The sequence below is a fragment of the Ovis canadensis genome, chromosome 11 (assembly GCF_042477335.2).
Source record: "Ovis canadensis isolate MfBH-ARS-UI-01 breed Bighorn chromosome 11, ARS-UI_OviCan_v2, whole genome shotgun sequence".
Lineage (NCBI taxonomy): Eukaryota > Metazoa > Chordata > Mammalia > Artiodactyla > Bovidae > Ovis > Ovis canadensis.
This window is the reverse complement of record NC_091255.1, coordinates 41,794,332-41,807,056: the sequence shown is the minus strand read 5'-3', so window position 1 is coordinate 41,807,056 and position 12,725 is coordinate 41,794,332. Positions and strand designations below refer to the sequence as shown.

General features: G+C 39.4%; 1 protein-coding gene across 18 annotated transcripts in view; it reads right to left on the bottom strand.

Moving 5' to 3' along the window:
• NCOR1 (nuclear receptor corepressor 1) overlaps positions 1 to 12,725 on the bottom strand; it is a 114,467-nt gene that overhangs the window by 73,179 nt on the left and 28,563 nt on the right. For all 18 annotated transcript variants that reach the window (XM_069603416.1, XM_069603420.1, XM_069603426.1 and 15 more), the window contains exons 5-6: positions 7,669 to 7,851; positions 1,980 to 2,093 (exon numbers count right to left, since the gene is read on the bottom strand). In XM_069603416.1, the coding sequence (XP_069459517.1) occupies positions 1,980 to 2,093; positions 7,669 to 7,851 (297 nt within the window). The remainder of the gene's footprint in view (positions 1 to 1,979; positions 2,094 to 7,668; positions 7,852 to 12,725) is intronic.

Here is a 12,725-nt window from a genome sequence, read left to right as displayed (position 1 = left end):
AAAAGAGTAAGGTCATTCATGAAAAGAAGCACAGACGGGGCGAAGGTCCGACAAAAGGCAGCTGGTAAGGAGAAAGGTTCGGGTAAGGGTCAGGAGAGAGGAAGGGTGAGTGCTCCACTTCCGCCCCCGAGGACCTGCACCCTGCCCCTTGGAGACCCCGGCTACCATCTAGGACCTACTGCACAAGCACTACCACAGCAGACAACTAGCAACAGCGGATACAAAAAGAATTTGTTTTAAAAGATGATTTCTATGGTTACTGAGTTAAAAACAATCTTCACTGTAAGTCTAATATTAACACAGATTTCAAGCTAGGTTCTTCTCTTCTACACAGAATGTGTAACAGGCTGAGTGTATAAATGCTGAAGTGGCAAGAAGAGGTCCAAAAGGAACTTTTGGCTCTGCTGATGGGCATCGAGGAACACGTACCACACTAACGAGAAAGAGCATACATATATAAATTAAACACAAACTGAACTTTCTGTCACATCCTAGTCAGGCAACCGCAGAACCCACTAACACTGGAACTGTTTATTAAGCCTGTAAAAGAAGGCTAATTAAGCAATTCAATCAATTAATAAATAGCACTGGATTCAACATACTTGAAAAGTAACTCATACTAAGAATTCAGTGTTTTATAAAAACCTTTTCCATCATCACCGGCTCTGATCCTTCTTTACTTTACCCTTGAGTCACAAATTGACCTGCAGCCAATCAGCCCACAGGAGTGCTTTATTGTTCTAGTGTGTTTTATAAAAGCAGGAGACTTTCTATAAAATCCATGTTGGGGCACACCCCTACCCTCCAGGCATGCCCTGAGGGATCCTCATCACTTACTCCACCCACTGCCTTTCACCCTCACGGAGGCTGTTCTGTCCAATAAATTGGACTGATTTTGAACCCAGTCAAGAAACTGGTGATTAACCCATATTTCTGCCTCCTGGTGACAATTACCATCATCTTAAGTACTGGGTGTCTGACGACTCAGTTATCCATCTATACATACACATCCATGCACGCCTGACTCCGAGATCACTCGTGTAAATGCTTACCTAATGATTAGCTCACAGCTGCTTTTCTCAAAGCCATTTCCTTTAGGATCTGGGATAATATAGCCGTAGGCTGCCTGTACAAGATGCACTGATTCTGGTGAATCCACTCACAACAGGCAAACAACTGAAACAACAATCCCCAACTTCTGCTGATGGTCGCCTATAGCTGACAAACCAGTTCTCTAGCATGGTACATAAAGCATGGAATTCTTCCTTCAACAGGGGCTTCTAGAAGACCCATGATAACCAGCTCTGTCACAAGGTTCTCTTCACATTAGGGGGAAGCTCGTTTCCCTTTAACTGTTAGTTCCTGGGCTGGATTCTGGTCAAAAACCAACTTTAACATCACAAAATTATTCATAGAATTGAGGGCCAGCTTTCCTAAATTCGTGGACACTTTTTAATTATAAGCATAAAAGAAGAAATTGTTTTAACAGACCTAAAAAGGCAAAGTCTACCTAAAGGTCAGTGGCCTCATATTTTATAACTAAAATTCAAACTACACCCCAACTCTCAGTTCTGAAGCAGATAATGCAAGTCATTCCCATATCCAACGACACATTCTCTACCACAACAGTGTACTTGGCATCAAATGTCCCTTATAAAATGAAAAACCACAGAACGGCTGCATTGTGTGCTACACACTTCACACTATACAACAGGAGATTTGGCTGATAAAATTATACTGTCAAAAATAAGTATACCATATAACATGAATATGAAATATTAAATAATTTAAGACACAACTATCAACTTTTCTTCAGTATGTAAAGAAAAGCACCAAGCTTCAAAATTTAAGAACATTAAAAATTATAGCAGAAAGCAGGCTTTAATACAGTTAACATTACCACAGAACAGAGAGAACTGGAGAAGGTACAGCCCAGTGGTCTTCAAGCCCTGAGCTGCCACGGAATGGCGTGAACTTACCCGGTTTTCATCATAAATAATCTGGACAACACTGCGGTGCTTTTGCTCCACAGGAGGGGGAGACACAGGCTTCTCGGGCTCTGGAGGCTTCGCGGCCTCCTCTTCAAGCTGTTGCTAAGAGACCCAGAAAGGGAGAGTCAGGCATCTGCTACACGTCAGCCCCATCAGTAATTATTCACCAGAGACAACACATGCTTCTGAGCAACGCTTCACTGATTCTACAGGGTAATCACTTAACCGCCAAGGGTCTAAGGACCCAAAGGCCCTAATGAACCCAACCAGATTTATTTTGACTAATAACTAAACAAGCATAAGTCATCTTTTGATAGATAAACCCTTTTGTATTCTAATTGATAAATTTAAAGCAAAATAATAAGGGACTCTAATAGCAAAGAGAGATAAGGCCTTCTTCAATGAACAGTGCAAAGAAATAGAGAACAACAACAGAATGGGAAAAACTAGAGATCTCTTCAAGAAAACTGGAAGTATCAAGGGAACATTTCATGCCAGGATGGGCATGATAAAGGACAGAAACAGTAAGGACTAACAGAAGCAGACGAGATTAAAAAGAAGCAGGAAGAGTATACACAACTACGCAAAAAAGGTCTTAATGACCAGGATAACCATGACGGTGTGGTTACTCACCTAGAGCCAGACAACCTGGAGAGTGAAGTCAAGTGAGCCTTAGGAAGCACTACAACAAACAAAGCTACTGGAGGTGATGGAATTCCAGCTGAGCTATTTAAAATCCTGAAGCATGATGCTGTTAAAGTGCTGCATTCAATATCCCAGCAAATCTGGAAAACTCAGCAGTGGCCACAGGACTGGAAAAGGTCAGTTTTCATTTCAATCCCAAAGAAGCGCAATGCCAAAGAATGTTCAAACTACTGGACAACTGTGCTCATTTCACATGCTAGTAAGGTTATTCTCAAACTCCTTCAAGCTAGGCTTCAGCAGGATATGAAATGAGAATTTCCAGATGTACAAGCTTGGTTTAGAAAACGCAGAGAAACCAGAGATCAAATTGCCAACATTCCCTGGATCACAGAGAAAGCTAAGGAATTCCAGAAAACCATCTACTTTTGTTTCATTCACTAAGCTAAAGCCTTTGACTGTGTGGATCACAACAAACTGGTAAATTCTTTACGAGATGCGAATACCAGACCACCTTACCTGCCTCTTGAGAAACCTATACGTGGGTCGAGAAGCAAAAGTTGGAACCTTACATGGAACAAGTGACTGACTCAATATTAGGAAATGAGCATGACAAGGTTATATACTGTCACCTTATTTATTTAGCTTATATACAAAGTATATCATGTGAAATGTTGGGCTAGATGAATCACAAGCTGGAATCAAGATTGCTGGAAGAAATATCAATAACCTCACATATACATTCTAAAGGCAGAAAGTGAGGAACTAAAGAGCCTCTTGATGAAAGTAAAAGAGGAGAGTGAAAAAGTCGGCTTAAAACTCAACATTCAAAAAACTAAGATCATGGCATCTGGTCCCATCACTTCTTGGCAAATAGATGGAGAAATAGTAGAAGCAGTGATAGATTTTGTTTTCCTGGGCTCCAAAATTACTGTGGACAGTGACTGCTACCATGAAATTAAAAGACACTTGCTGCCTGGAAGGAGAGGTATGACAGAACCTAGACAGCATATTTAAAAAGCAGAGACATCACTTTGCTGACAAAGGTCTGTATAGTCAAAGCTATGGTTTTTCCAGCAGTCATTACGGATGCGTGAGCTGGACCATAAAGAAGTCTGAGTGTCGAACTGATGCTTTTGAACTGTGATGCTGGAGAAGACTCATAAGTCCCTTGGACGGCAAGGAGATCAAACCAGTCAAATCCAAAGGAAATCAACCCTGAATATTCATTGGAAGACCTGTTGCTGAAAGTGAAGCTCCAATACTTTGGCCACCTGATGCGGAAAGCCGACTCACTGGAAAAGACTCTATGCTGGAAAAAATAAGGCAGGAGGAGAAGGGAGCGGGCAGAGGATGAGAGGGTTAGATAGCATCACCGACTCCATGGACATGAATTTGGGCAAACTCCTGGAGATAGTGAAGGACAAGGAAGCCTAGTGTGCCGCAGTCCATGGAGTTGCAAAGAGTCAGACAAAACTTGGCACCTGAACCACAACTTAAGTATGAGAATCTAAATGTATGAAGGTATTGCATCTGCCTCTATCACAAGGACCCTGTGTCCCTGGAATAATGCTGTTCTGCCTTATAAACACGCAGTACTTGCTAATGTCTGGCAGGGACAGCATGGTAGAACACTGAAGGGTTAACCCTTAACTCAGCACAGCACCACCCTCTACCCCACTGCCCCATCAGACTTTATATTCTACAGTGAGGAGGTGGCAAAGTCGAAAGCACATGAACTGCTAGTATGTGCAGCCACAACGCAGGAGGCTATCTGAACTACTCTGCCCAGGTTCAGCCCTAGGGTCACCCTTTACAAGTGGTTTGATCCAAAGACCCTTTCTAGTTCTTACCTCTATCTGGAGGAAGTGTACAAACCCCTCATATGTAAAGTGGGGATATTCATCCTACCTATCACACAGCTTTCTGAGAGGATTACAGGACTCAGCATATGTCAAGCACAACTATAAATGGTCAGTGAGTATCACCTACTGAAGTAAGTAGGGACTGAACTTAGTTCACTGCTTTTTGTCTTCCATCACCCCAACTGATACCTAGTAAATGCTCAACAAACAGCTACATGGATACAATATAAAAGGCATTAAGGTAAAAGGTGGTAAGTCTACTAAAGGCCCAGCAGAAAAAGATTATGTACATTTCCAAGTAAGACTGAGAGTCAGGTTCCTCATCATGTAAGTCAGACCACACCCAATAAAAGGATAAAAATCCTTCAAGAGGGAAGCTTTGAGGTCCACTTCCACTTTGGAACAGAAAGGACTCACGCAACCTCAAATGATAGTATTCAGGGTTCTGAGATCATTCTCATGTTAATGAGGTCTCCAACCATGCCCTTTTATTCCTTTGCTCAGAAGGCCTTCTTTCAGAATGTCCATTAAGTAGGTATAGGGAAAGAAATAAACAGGTTTCAGGAAATCACATTTTGTTCTTCACAGTTAAGTAGCCCTGGAACAAAACCACAGACAGACATCAGACAAGCTCATAGATTCAAATAGACTGGTGGTTGCAGGGGCAGGCGGAGATGGACCAAATGGGTGAAAGGAGTCAAAAAGTATAAACTCCCAATTATAAAGTAAGTAAGGGATGCAGATATAAACTATAGTTGACCATAGTTTGGTGACTATACTTAACAGTTTATTGTATAGTTGAAAGTTACTGAGAGAGTAGATGCTAAAAACTCTCATCAAAACAAAAAAAAAATCTGTAACCATATGTAGTGAGAGATGGTTAACTAGCTTTACTGTGGAGATTATTTTGCAATATATATAAATATAAAATCAAGATGCTATATAATGTTGCATGTCAATTTTACCCCCATCTTCTTTTAAACTGAGAACTACTAAGAAAAAGAGATAAATCAAAAATCCAGATATCTACTACATTTCTACATCAATACCACAAAGAACACAAAGCCCAGAAATCAGTCCAAACCTGATTTATAATAGAGCTAAAAGTACAGCTGGAAAAGGATGAACTTTTTAATAAATTATTAATATGGGGGAAAAACATTGACTTTTATCTTGAGGCAGACACAAAAACTCAACTTCTGGTAGATTAAGAATAATGTGATGAGAAACTATAAAATTTCTTAAAAGATGATAAACTCTTTTAATGATCCCAGGGTAGTCACATACAAAAACTATAGAAATTCTGTTCACCAAAAATGCTGACCTAAATGTAAGAGCTAAAACTATAAAACCCAGAGAAAAAAACATAGGTATAAATCCTTGTGACCTTGGATTAGGCAACGAGGATTATGGTTCTTAGATATGACACCAAAAGCACAAGTGGTGAAAGAAAAAATAAACTGGACTTCATCACAGTTAAAATTGAAAGCTTTCTGCCCTGGTGTGACTCCATCCTGCTTACCGCCCTCTGCAAGTACAGTCACTCACCTCTGCCCACTCTCTCTCCCACCTACAGGTGTGCCCCTGGGGCCCTGGAACCACCTTTCAGTTGTCAACTAAAGACCAATAAAGATGACTTTAAAGTGGATTATGATGAAGATGAGCAGTTATCTTGAGATAGGTCAGTTATACTCAGCTTGGACTCTGTCTCCTTTTCCTCTCTGCAGAGGTCAGTTCCAAGGCTGGTGCAAAGGATGAAGTGCACACTGCTAGAGCAGAGGTGGTCCCAATGAAGCAACCCTGGCCATGCTAATTTGTCCCTGGGGGCTGAACGCCAACTGTGGTCCAAAAGTGGTTCAGGGCTTGTAGTTATTAGTGGACAGCTCTCAGAAGATGCAGAATAAGAAGACGAAGAGGAGGATGTGAAACTCTGGAGTATATCTGCAAGTGGTAGCAAGGTTCCACAGAAAACAAGCAAAGCTTGCTAATGAAAAGGAAGCTGAAGAAAAAGCTCCAGGAAAGAAATCTATGCAAGACACTCCAGCCAAAAAGGCGCCAGATCAAACCAGAATGGAATAGATTCAAAACCATCAAACATCAGGAACAAAAGTCAAGAATCCTTCAAAACATACAGCGGCCTGCCAGACTCCTCTGTCCATGGGATTTTCCAGGCAACAATACTGGAATAGGTTGCCATTTCCTTGTCCAGGGGACCTTCCTGACCCAGGGATCAAACCCCTATCTCCTGCATTGCAGGTGGATTCTTTACCGCTTGAGCCATCTGGGAAGCCCTCAAAACACACTCACTTGCTCACAAACCTCCTAAAACACCAAAAAGACCTAGTTCTGGAGAAGACGTTAAAGTAAAACTGCAGGCAACTCTAGGAAAAAGCACGATGAACAGTCCTCATAAATTAAGATAGGGAGAGAGGAAAAGGAGACAGAGTCCAAGCTGAGTATCACTAGCAATTCAGACCAAGTTTTCTACTTTAACCGCAACTCCCTCTCCTGATTCACCCCCACCACAACCCACCAGGCTGGAAGCAATCTCACTCCAGCTTCATAAAGCACTTGTGTTTGATGGCTATGATTCAACGAATCTTATACTTTGCTTTCTATTACTTATTCATTTGATTTACCTCTTTTACCATGTTTTAATCACTTTTATACCTCCTTAGATGCTCAATAAGAATTTGAACGAATCACAGGAAAAAAGAGTTTCTTACATCAACAAACGCTATCAGGATAGTGAAAAGACAACCCACAGAATGAGAGAAAATATTTGCACATCATATATATGGATATTCAGAATATATAAAGAACTCTTACTCAACAATAAAAAGACAACCCAGCTTAAAAAAAAATGGGCAAAGGATCTGAATAAACAGTTCTCTAAAGAAAATATACAAATGACCAACACACACACAAAGAGATGTTCATCACTGGTCACTAAGGAAATTAAAATTAAAACCACAATGAAAGACTACTTCACATGCACTAGGATAGCTATTTAAAACAGTGAAGAAGAGAGAGGGAAACCCTCCCTCAGATACTGCTAGTGGAATTTAAAATGGCACATCAACTAAAGTTAAAAATATGGAAAGTTCAACATCTTCTTTAAGGAGACAAACATTCCAAGAATGTACTAAGCAGTAAAATCAAACACTTACTTGTTTTTTTTTCAGTTTAAGGATCTGCTGCTCTACTTTCGCAATTTCTCGATCTACACGATCCATACTCTGTATTAACTCTTCCTTTGAAAGTTTTGAAGGTGAAGCATTTTGATCATCCCCACATGGTTGCCCAGAGATTGGAGAGGAAGGAGCTTCATGTTTGACTCCAAATGCCGGGTCCTTTAAAGAAGAAAATCAAGAACAAATGGTTCCTCACTAAAGATCAATGTCAGCATCAAGAGTCTCTTAACGGGGACTTCCCTGGTGGTCCAGTGGCTACAACTCTGGTTCTCATAGCAGGAGGCCAGGTTCAATCTCTGGTCGGGGAACTAGATCCCACATGCCACAACTAAAAGATCTCATGTGCTGCAACTAAGACCCAGTGCAGGCAAACAAATAAAAATATTTTTTAAAAAGCCTGATGGGTTCCTTAAAAAAAGATTCTCTTAACTGAAAAAAAAGTGCGTTTTAAAACTTAGCAAAGCCATGTGTGCTCCCTTTCTACACAGTAGCCTATAGTAGCAATTTTCTCCCTTCTTCCCGCCCACCCTCCCTCTCTCTCACACACACACACTCACATACACACACCACTGATGTTCACAGTTCAGACATATCCCTGAAGATCCTAAAAGCTATACAGGTTGAGGTGGTTAAGTGGCCAACCAGCCTTTACTACAGTACTGAGACATACAGAGAATTTCTGCAAAAATAATGATGCAATCACAACAAAGGAAGATGCCAATTCCTCAGCCATTTTGTCGCAATGCCACTCCGAAACATCTGAACACACGCACTCTGTGTGTCCACTCAACTTAACAGCTACAAATGGCCATTCCTATCAGAAGTTTTCAGGCTTTCCAAGGGCTAATACTGATGTACATAAGTCTGGGGAATGACCTAGAACTTTTGTTGCTTTGATCACCCTCAATAAAGAGCAACTAAGCCTGCCTGCCCCACAGCACATGTTAACATCTCTCCAGCCAAATGTACCTCCTCACTCCAGCTCCATACTGAGCAGGGACTACAGTAGACTGAAGGCCTCCACCCAAAACCTACCACCCTGCCAATACACACATGCACACTCGCACAGCCTACTCATCTCCAGTACAAGGTGAAGATGTGAGCAATACTGCAAAGCATATGAATTTCAGATTAAGACACTGGTTCTCTTTAGGCTGTAAGAAGTCTAGAATAAGCACAGTTCATAAGACCAGAGGGCCCTCAATGTATTAAACAATGACTAAGTAACTGAGAAAAAATAGTTCTAACCAAGAATGCACTTAAATATACCCAGATAGTTGTTCCAAAACACCATGGAACAGAGATTAACTAAAACTTAACATGTATATTCCTGAAAAATCTGATATTCTGTAACATAATATAGCTAAATTAAGGCTTCTGGGAAAAATGGGATTATAGTTATTACTTAAAACCTGTAAACTTTGCAAGCAGAGCATTAACAAAACAATAGCAATTCTAATAAAATAATACTGTCAAAGCTCCAATACCATTTGCATTCAGACTACAGTCAATCCTTTGATAGCTGTAAACCCTGCAGTTTATGCTTCCTCTGTTAATCCTTTGGGTCATTTGCTTCCAGTTCAAAACAGCACACTTCATCATAATGTTAATAAAAATCAGATTTGCAGTATAAAGACTTTGCTGTTGTTTAGTCACTAAGTTGTATCTGACGTTTTGCGACCCCATGGACTGTAGCCCACCAGGCTCCTCTGTCCATGGGATTCTCCAGGCAAGAATACTGGAGTAGGTTGCCATTTCCTTCTCCAGGAGATGTTCCTGACCCAGGGATCAAACTCATGTCTCCTGAATTGGCAGGCAGATTAACCTTTAAAAACATAAAAGGACAGGAAAAAAGGTCTCACAGTTTCTTTTCAACATTCCAATCTTCATTAGTTTAACACTGAAAAGCAGAGCAGTTCTTGAACTAACTAAACTAGCTACTACCTGCACTAAATGAAAACCACTGATAGATGCAGACTTTTTAAATCTTTTTAAGGTCTTCATCTATCTAGAAGGCTAATTCTTAATTATGAAAGCTTGATCTTTAGAGCTCTAAAACATTCACGTGCAACAATCATTCACCATGGATTTCCATGTTACATTAACATCATTCTCTTACATATGCATATGAAATCATTTGTGTTACAAACACATATAATACCAAAACAGATTACATTTCGACTCAGCAGATTTTGAAAATGCTCCTCAGGTGATCTGTCTGACCTGTGCCCTAAGAACTACTATTACAGATCAATATTTCCCACTGACTTCATCTCTAGTTAAATATTTAACAAAAAACAAATTCCTGTTTACAGTGCCTATCATCTGACAGGCACTAGGCAGAAAGGTAAACAAAACAGGCTTGCCATCAGGGAGTTTATAATTTTGTGCTGGGACATTCTGTTAGCTACTTGAGGCGGGGGAAGTTAAATTTCTATCCCACATATCACAACGAAAGCCAAATAATAATATTTATATAAGATTTATTAACAAATCACAAGTAGCCTCAAACAAAAGGTATTCATATTATACTGAGCACAGGAAAGTCAACAGCAAAAGACATTAAAAAAACATCGATGAATCAAAATAAAGAACAATTTTCTCTTTAACAAAATAGGAATAAATTTACAAGGCAAACGGGAAAAATAATTTGCAAAACGTGAACTCTAAACTCAACATAAAATAAAAAACACATCAACAGAAAACTTGGCAACAGATATGAAAAGCAATTCATAAAACAGGAAAAATAAATGAAAAAATGTTAAATTTTAATAACTTAGAAAATAAATGCAAATTAAAAATTTATCAAACTAACAATGATCTTTTTAAAGAATGTAAATATGTGGTTTCAGTAAGGACACACAGCTACCGGGTGCTCTTACATCATGCTGTCAGCAGTAAGAACTGGTTTTCCACCTTTTCAGGGCAAACTGGATACACCCAGGAAAACCTTGAAATACGCTAACAGGAATTTAACTTAAGGAAGTAAATAAGAATGTAAACCAAAAAAATGAACCTAGGGAATTCCCTGGTGGTCCAGTGGTTAGGTCTCCACACTTTCTCTGCTGAGGGTACAGGTTTGATTTCCTGGTTGGGGAACTAAAATATCACAAGCTGAACACAAAAAAGAAACGAACAAACAAAAAATCAAGCTAAGAAAAATATGTCACTATTCTAATGAACAAGCAGGTAACCTACATGTGTGACAAGTTATTTTATATCCATATATGGAATATGACCAAAAATACAACTGTAAACTTAATGACACAAAATGAACCTCAGAACCTATTTAAGCAAAAATAAAGTCATACACAATGCACAAAGTAAGCACAATAAAATGTGCACAATTATTAACAACAAACTGGTGAGACAAACTTTTTCCTTCAAGCTTATCCAATTTCATTCTTCTATAACTGAAGAAAAAAACTAACAAATGCTAACCCTTTCAAAATCCCAACTTCTAAAATAAAAGGAAAGTCATGACTTACAGCTTAGGCAGGAAAGAAACAGGACTAGGAATCAGAGGTCATGGGTTTTCATTTCAACTCAGGAAACACTACCTAGGTCACTTAGTTTTTCTTAACATCTGTCTTCTCTGCTATAAAATGGAAATCAGCTGTACTCTCATCTAATATAAATGGATGAAGTTTAAGCTCTCTGCCAAAAAAAATCTATAGCTATAAATTACATTTATGTTCATTTATTCAGCCTTGCAAGACCTTTACTCACTTCATTCTTTCCTTCTTTTTTAAATGCTGCAAACATTCCTTATAAACCCACAGACTATAATACAGATATTTTACATGGTAAAGTGGGTCTCAATATTCCTAGGAGTTAAGTTCATTTCTAGCTCATCACAAAGAGATTTACCCACCCAACTTACTATTTTTAAAATTTCAAATTTACCTAAGAGTTGAGAGACTAGTATAATGGATTCAATTACCCTTCATCTAGCTTCCCTAACTGTAACACATTGCTATATTTGCTTTATCTCTCTGTATACATATACCTACCTTTTTTTTCCAGTTGATCTATTTGAGAATAAAGTGCAAACATATTTATTGTCTTTTATTTAAATCACTGTTCACTCCATAAAAACGCAAAGAAAATGTGTGGGTATTTAGTTATCTGATATTACGGTGGAAAGGGCCACTAGCCCTAAAGGCAAACAAACTTTTTTGGAAAGAGATTTAAGAACAAAAAAGCAAAGATAAAGAGATATTAATATTGATAGTAAAAGGGTTATACTTTCTGTTAAAAAATCATTTTAAAGAATTAGTTTATTCTTTCTAAAACAAATATTTATTCTGTACCTACTAAGTGCCAGGTTAATTCCTGATCTGAAGATCTAATGACAAGCAAGATAGTTAAGCACAATAAACTGAGGAACAAAATAAAAGTATAATACAGAAACATGCACATCACCAAAGAAAGGCAAGTAACAATAAACAGAAAAGGAAGAGAGGTATGATCTTAATAGAACCTTCTCATAAACCCACAACACATAGTGTTTGAAATATCATGAGATCACTGGAAAGACTGATGTTGAAGCTGAAACTCTAATACTTTGGCCACCTGATGCGAAGAGCTGACTCAGTGGAAAAGACCCTGATGCTGGGAAAGATTGAGGGCAGGAGGAGAAGGGAACGACAGAGGATAAGATGATTGGATGGCATCACCGACTCAACGGACATGGGTTTGGGTGGACTCCGGGAGTTGGTAATGGACAGGGAGGCCTGGCGTGCTGCGGTTCATGGGGTCACAAAGAGTCGGACATGACTGAGCAACTGAACTGAACTGATTGCTGTTGTTTAGCCACTCAGTCATGTCCAGCTCTTTTGCAACCCCATGAACTACAGCCCACCAGGATCCTCTGCCCATATCATTTCCTAGGCAAGAATCCTCGAGTGCGTTGCCATTTCCTTGTCCAGGGGATCTTTTCCCAACCCAGAGATTGAACTGGCACCTCCTGAATTAGAAGGATTCTTTACCACTGAGCTATTGTCATGAGATTATAGCTCATATTAAAAGTA